This window comes from Sinocyclocheilus anshuiensis, unplaced genomic scaffold (genome assembly GCF_001515605.1).
Source record: "Sinocyclocheilus anshuiensis isolate Anshui unplaced genomic scaffold, SAMN03320099.WGS_v1.1 scaffold248, whole genome shotgun sequence".
NCBI classification, from domain to species: Eukaryota; Metazoa; Chordata; class Actinopteri; order Cypriniformes; family Cyprinidae; genus Sinocyclocheilus; species Sinocyclocheilus anshuiensis.
The window spans coordinates 1037656-1045397 of NW_015555734.1; the positions used below are offsets into that span (position 1 = coordinate 1037656).

At 35.0% G+C, this 7742-nt stretch overlaps 1 protein-coding gene across 1 annotated transcript in view; it reads left to right on the plus strand.

Moving 5' to 3' along the window:
- The window catches only part of LOC107673010 (hepatic leukemia factor-like), a 9644-nt gene extending 4669 nt beyond the window's left edge, over window positions 1-4975 (plus strand). The window contains exons 4-5 of the mRNA XM_016466411.1: window positions 1087-1340; window positions 3267-4975. Of these exons, the coding sequence (XP_016321897.1) occupies window positions 1087-1340; window positions 3267-3482 (470 nt within the window). The 3' untranslated portion in view covers window positions 3483-4975. The remainder of the gene's footprint in view (window positions 1-1086; window positions 1341-3266) is intronic.
- Window positions 4976-7742: the final 2767 nt, after the last annotated feature.

Genomic DNA, 7742 nt, shown 5'->3' on the forward strand with positions numbered 1-7742 from the left:
TCTCAAAAAAAAAAAAAAAAATGTGCATGTGCTTCAGTGGACAGTAAAGAGAGGATAATTGCCAAATGGGGTTAAAGTTACCCTTAAGGGCACTTAACAGATTTAGATTAGGTTTATTGCTCAAAACATAGCAACAGTAGTTATCATGACAGGGTTCACTTTAACCGTGTAAAGAAATAATGCATTGTAAGAAACTTTTTTTTTTCAGTACATGTTATATTATCCATTTTAAATACATTTTTTAAAATGATTTTCTAATTCCACTGACAAATTGTGTCTATTGGTGTCAGAGAATGTATTTTTGTGTTATATATTTATGTATATATAAATGTATATATTCTTTCTTACCCCTGTCTTTTTCTCATTTAATGATAAAAAAAAATATTAGTGAGGTTTAAAATTGGCCAATGTAGAAAAATAAACGTAATTCAAGATATATTCTTTGAAAACAAGTCTTAATAGCTAGCTTTGCTTCTCAGTTAAATTGATCTATATATCTATGATATATCTATGTGGTTATATATATATATATATATATATATATATATAATTTTTCTGTGCAACAAGTCTTAATAGCTAGCTTTGCTTCTCAGTTAAATTGATCTATATATCTATGATATATCTATGTGGTTATATATATATATATATATATATATATATATAAGATTTAACTGTCCAACTCTTGCTTAAGTTATTTCATTGTAGTTGTTTGTCTGTACATGGGTGTAAGTTACTTTTTTTCTATAAATATGGGGAAAAAGAACTAAACTATAAGTAAAAAATACATTAATACAAACATTGAATGAATAAATAAATGTAGTTTGGCTGCGTTAGCATAAATTCACTATCAAATTTTTTAGAGTAATGAAATGAATGAAAATATTCTGAAATACAGAGTTTAGCGTAGAAATGTTGGAAAATGGAAAAACAAGCGAAGGATTAATGGATTGAGTTGTTGTCTGCTGCCTGTTACTGCCCCCTTGTGGGTCTTTTGGGTAAATGTTTTGCGAGTCCTATCATTCTGAGTGCATATGCACATAGCAGCGTGACTTAATCAAAGCATCCACTTTGTGTTTATACCATCAGGCACTCCGCCAGGCAGCTTGGAGCCAATGCCCTCACCTTCTTCCACCACATGTCCACCACTCCCTACTCCACCCATCGCTAACTGCAATGAAATGTTGGCGCCCTTTGACCCTGATCCTGCGGACGTTGCACTGTCGAGTGTACCTGGACAGGAGGCGTTTGACCCCCGTAGGCATCGGTTCAGTGACGAAGAGCTCAAACCTCAGCCCATGATTAAAAAGGCTCGCAAGATGCTGGTCCCTGATGACCTGAAGGTGAGAAGCTCAATGCAGCAGCATACTATGGACATATATAATTTATTATAAACACTTGGCATGGTGAAATGAAAAGGAGATCCTAACATAATTATAAGTGGAGCATGTGCCTTCAGCATATGAACATGTGGATTTTGTGAAACGTGTACAATTTGTTTATAGACTTAATAGCTTACAGTCAATATTATTGTGCAGCTGTCTTTCTAAGCTTCAGTAGTCATCTATCAGTGTGTAGAATTTTCTTACTGATTATTTGGCAAAGGTTAAACTTTTTTTTTTTTTTTTTTTTGTGCTCCACATTGATAGATATTGGCTGGAAAATTCCACCCTCATTTTGTTCAACAGGTCTGACATTCTTGATGCTTCTATGCAAATTCAGTAATACAGATACCAGGCATGTTTGCATCAGTACAGACAGTGACACTGTGACATTGCCATTCATTAATAACAGTAGATTTCAAAATGAAGATATGAAAAACTAAAGTCATAATTGGTTTCCAAGACCTGTTACTAGCATAGTTTTAGAATTATGAAGTAACAGGCAGTGATTTATAAAGCATGTCACATTGACTTCATTGGGAAATGGGTGGTAGCATAGCTTATTATATCTCAAGACTAAGGCAGATGTCTTGGAAACCAAGGTTCTCAGATATATCAGCTTTTTTGTTATAAAGGGCCCAGCAGTCAAAAGGGGAAATTCCTTTGTAATCACAATGACCTCTTCTCTGGGAACAAATAGATGTTTTGAATACTTGGAAAGGAAGCTACATTCTTAATGTTTTGAGTTTTTTTTTTTTTTTTTTAAATATAAGAGTTAAAGTGATAGTTCACCCAGAAACAAAATCTGTCATTTACTCACCCTGATGTCATATGGAATTGGATCCGTGGGAACACAAAAGATGATTTTTTTTTTGAGGAATATTTCCACTGTTTTTTTCCAAACAATGTTATTTTATTTTTATTTATACACTATTATAGTATTTATATGTTGAATTAGCTTTTATTTTTATATTTTCAGTTTTCATTTTAACTTAAATATTTCTATTTTGATTTTTTTTTTTTTTGACTTCAGTTTTAGTGATATTAGCACTTATTTTATTTCAGTTAGTTGTCAAGGAAATTTTTTTAAATTTAAGTTTTCCATCTAATGTTTATATTTTAAGTCAGCTTCCCTTTCATGGGAACTTCGAACTGCATCCTCTAGGGGTCGCTATGGGGAACGCCTCGTCGTGACCCGTGTCTGAAGCATACATTGAAAAAACACCAACTCGTTGGCCACTCAGGGAACCATGGTTACATATGTAACCTGAGACGTTTATGATGAATGATTTTTTTGAATGAATGAAAACAAATTTTAGTTGTTAACACTGATTCAAAACAACACTGGACCCCATTGAGTTGCATTGTATGGACATAAAACAGTGAGTAAATGTGGACAGAATTTTCATTTTTGGGTGAACTGTCCCTTTAAATAATGGAGGCTTGTAAAAAGTAAATGCACTAGAAGAAGTGACTAGATGAACTGATGAATGGTATTTTAATAAATTCTAAACTTTAAATAAGTGAATAAATAATTGCTTGGATTTTGAAAAACTGAAAGAAAGAAATTATATCATGATAACTGCCAGTCAGATTATGAGAATGCATTTAGTGTTTTTAACACATGATTTGTTATTGGTTTTCTCATGACATTTAATTTACTGTTCCTCACTACTATACTGACAGAGACACAGCAGCACTTTGTGTGTAGTCAAATCTCAGACGTTTCTCACTGGAATGTCACTCAAAGTTGCTAAAAAGACTCCGAGTCTTCGCAAACAAGTACATATGAACACACAAATCCCAGTCACACACTGGCAAAGCTTCCCACCTACAACTGTTGGCAGCCTATGTGTTCTAATGTTCTTTTATTTCTTTTTTTTTAAGGATGAGAAGTATTGGAGTCGTCGTTGTAAGAACAACGAGGCCGCAAAACGTTCTCGTGATGCACGACGACTGAAAGAGAACCAGATCTCCGTGCGCGCCTCCTTCCTTGAGCGCGAGAACGCTGCACTCAGACAGGAAGTAGCCGACATGCGCAAAGAGCTCGGCCGGTGCCGTAACATCCTGAACAAATATGAGAGCCATCACTTGGATCAATAAGGAGACGAAGAAAATGTGTTATGAGATGATGGATTGAGAACACAGTGAATGTCCTTATGATAGCTAATAGACCGACGAAAGTGCATCAAATATATGGCATGATGTATGAAGACGGCACAAGAGCTCGAGTTTTAAACTGGAGTGAGAGAGCATGTCACCTCTCTTAAATTTTTTTTTTTCAGTAGGTACCATGGCAAGATTTTAATTATGGAGAGAATTGTATATTTTTATATGATAGAAATATGCTCAGTGGGGAGAGGAAAATTTTGAAAATAATTTTTGTATATTTTCTATATCTTTTGGAGGGCTGTAAAGTAGTGGCAGAGGGAACTGGTTAAGGTATCATTGTAACATAAAATCAGGTTCATGTGGAATTTTTTGAAGCGATCAACTCTTTAGTTGTTGAAGACTTTTGATCTTGTGAAGGATAAAAAATGAGGGACAGAATTAAGCCTAGGCAAGAACATCAGAAAAATTTCAGAAAATAACTTTCTAGAGAAATTAAACTGTAAGATATTGAGAAAAAAATATACATTTAAATTTGTATAGAAATGTTATTATAGATTTATTCAAGCACTTAAGTTGTGATAAACCTGTGCTTAATATTTGGCAAAGTTGACCGAGACAACCACGGATGAGGGGAATGACAGGTGCATCTCAACTCTTTGGGGAAGAACATTGTTTATCAGTCTACTGCTGATATTTATTTGTCATTCTCAAAGGAAAACTGACCATGAAATGATGGTAAAGAAAGACATGCATTAATTATCATATTTTATCTGCATTTATTGTTTATTCATTTAATGGTGAACTCCGTAGGATTCTTTCTCTTCTTAAAGTTGGTATCTCTTGTCTACAATGTACTTATCTTTTTATAGGAATCTCACTCACAGTTGCAAACAAAAAAAAATGTTTTTTAGCAGCAACATACATCCACAATGTGCAGATCTTAAGTGAACTTGCAGAGGCTGTTCTTGCTGTGCAAAAACACAATTTGGACCTCTATGGATTGAATATATGGGACATGACCTGTATAGAATGGTTCCTTGTATTGGATGCACAGTAAACTGCATTTTAAAACAGGTTGATATGTAGACACATGTCTGCGCTTTTACACCGTTTGAACAATATTGAATTTTTACAACCTGATTACCGGTGTCAGTACAAATGTTTCAAAATCTATTCGTTTTGTGGTTCCATGTTATTTCTCCAGTCATGTCTGTTTCTTTCCTTAACGACCATTAAAGTAACTTCTCTTATTATGAATTATTATTGATCTGATCATTATTACTATTGTTGTTAATACTACAAATGAATTATTTTTTGTTGTTTTATTACCTTGATATTGTCTATTTGAATGCAAGTCTCCTCTCGGCTGTGGAGATTGTCACTTCCTGTTTGTTATAGCATTCATTGTCAACACCAGCTGAAAAGTGTTGTCGTGACAGCCAGGTCAATTTGTGTATCAGAGGAATGCTGGGGGGAAAAAAACTCTGCTTCCCCAAAATAAATGGATTTTTTTCTCTTTATTTCTGTACACTAGCATTATAAAGACCCATCATAACGTTTGCGCTGTCTTTCTCTTTTTTTGTGCATGTAGGTGTTTAAGCTAACTGCCTTTTTTTTGTTTTGCCCAGTAATTTGCCGCCTCAGAAACCATATACTTTTGCAGATGGATTTTGGGTAATGTAGTTCTTACCTTTCTGCACTTCCACATGTGGATGACTATGAACATTTTGTGTTGTGACTTGTTTTTTGATGTACAAATGCCCTAATGCACCAGTGTTACCCACACTGCACCTAGCCAAAGTAATGCAGGGGAATGTAGTCTTTTTCTCCAAGACCACAAATAAACTATTGTTCTTACTCACTAAACACTAAGGTTGTTTATTTTGCATGTCATGTGTGTGCCTATTCTGTGTGCTACCACATGTAGTATCTTCCACTTCCGTACTAAACACATTTTCATAAATAAAGTGCCAACCAGGATGATGCATGTTCTCCTTGAATTTTACACAGCATGAAGGAAGCACAACAGTCAAACACAGATGTTGCTTGTAGAAAACCTCTCAACTATCCAGCTCACGTGTTGTCATGCTGCAGTTCATAAAAGGCTATGCCCTTAAATACAAACATTTATGAATAGAAAAAAGATTGGAATGCAAAAAACGGAATATATATATATATATATATATATATATATTGCAGATAGAATGTGACTCGGTGGAAAAGCGATTTATTGAATAAGTGTAACAGATAATAAAGGAATAATGTCTCAGGCTGCATCTCTCTTGCACATTGCGGCTGGAGCACCAGTAGATGTTTGGGATTGTTTATGATAGACAACATTCTCCTTTCACTCAGAGGAATATAATGTGCTGACATTTTTGTACAGCATTTTTGTGGCTCAACCTACACTGTAAAAATGAAAACATGCTCAAGGCACTATTCTGATTCCTTCAATTTCCACAGAAGAACCCAGTGATTCCCAACCAGGGGCTGAGTCACACAAGATGGCTTAAGACTAAATATGCTTCAAAATAAGCTTAAAAGTGTTCTTAAAAGGGTTCCTTCAACAACTGTTACATTTATTTAAGAACCAGGGTTCTCACGTCTTGGAAAACCTGGATATATGTGATAATTTATATGAAGGAATTTTAAAAGTGTGATTTCTAGACCTGACAAAGTCATGGAAATTAATACAATATTAAAAAGGACATTTATAACGAATATAATGTTCATTAGTCCATCTTTTTACAGTCCTTATTACCAGTGTTGGGGAGTAACTAGTTACATGTAACGGCGTTACGTAATTTAATTACAAAATAAATGTAACTGTAATCAGTTACAGTTACTAAGAAAAAATGTGTAATTAAATTAGTTACTTATGAAAATGTTAACGATTACAAAGGAAGTTACATCTGAATGTTTTCACACACCCACATACAGATTTAAATTATTTCTTTCCCAAATTGCAATATATTCAACCTCAGAACGATCTCAAAGTAAAAAGAGGTGCTAAAGTCCGATTTTGTAGTATTAGAAGTGAAGTAACTAATAAAGTAACGCATTACTTTTTAATTTAGAAGGAAATAGCACAATATATGAATCCTGCACGTTCTGCGTGTCTGTGGAAATCAGGCGCGGCTGGCCATCGGGAGAACCGGGACAATTCCCGGTTGCCTGGCAGCAAATTTGGCCCGCTATTTTAATATTATTTTTGTATAGTTGCCTGCCGAATGTACTAAAGCGATTATTTCCGAATTCGCCATTCGATGTTTAAATCTACCCAGGTAGCCAAAAAGATCTGGCCCGATAACGGCCCAAATCCGGCAAGCCGGAAGAAATAACTCGGGCCAGATTCAAAAACAGTATCAGTAAACTATTTCTTATGATTTTAAATCTGCATTGAACTTCAGATCAATCTCAAAGTAAAAGGTGGTACTAAAGTCTGATTTTGTGGTGGATGTGTTCAAATTTGATCATCTTAATTCAAGTGAGGAAGGATTTTGAAAGTCTGACAGTGTTGAGCACTACAGTAAGGTTAACCCAGCATGGTGTAAATGTTTGAAAATGATTAACAGTTGCAAATAAACATTCATTAGAAATGTATAAAAGTAATCAAAAAGTAATCAGAAGTAATCAGTTACATTAATAAAGTAATTGAAAAAGTTACACTACTATTACATTTTAAATAGGGTAACTTGTAATCTGTAACTTATTACATTTCCAAAGTAACCTTCCCAACACTGCTTATTACAGGTTTAGCTGATTTCAGTTTCTGCCTGTAGGTCAGCATAAGATGAACCAGACAGTGATCAGAGAGCCCCAAAGCTGCCCAGGACAGAGTGATATCCTTTATTGTGGTGTAACAGTGGTCCAGTATATTACTGTCTCTGGTAGGACATGTAACGTGCTGTCTGTATTTTGGCAGTTCACGTGTGAGGTTTGCTTTATTAAAATCCCAGAGAATGATTATAACAGAGTCCGGGAGTTGTTGGTCTGTGTCAGTACCGCCGCCGCTCCATATACGCAGAGTACGCAGTTTGCGTAGGGCACCAACTCCCAGGGGGGCACCATGTTGCTCAAAAAAAAAAAAAAACTTTCGTTCTATATTAATTTTAACATATAGATATGCGTAAATAAAAATATAAGCATGAACATATATACATAATTATAAAAAATGCGTCTTATGGTGAACGCAGTAGACAGGCGAAGCACACGTGACGCACCATTACCGCCCGCTCACGCTCTCACCTC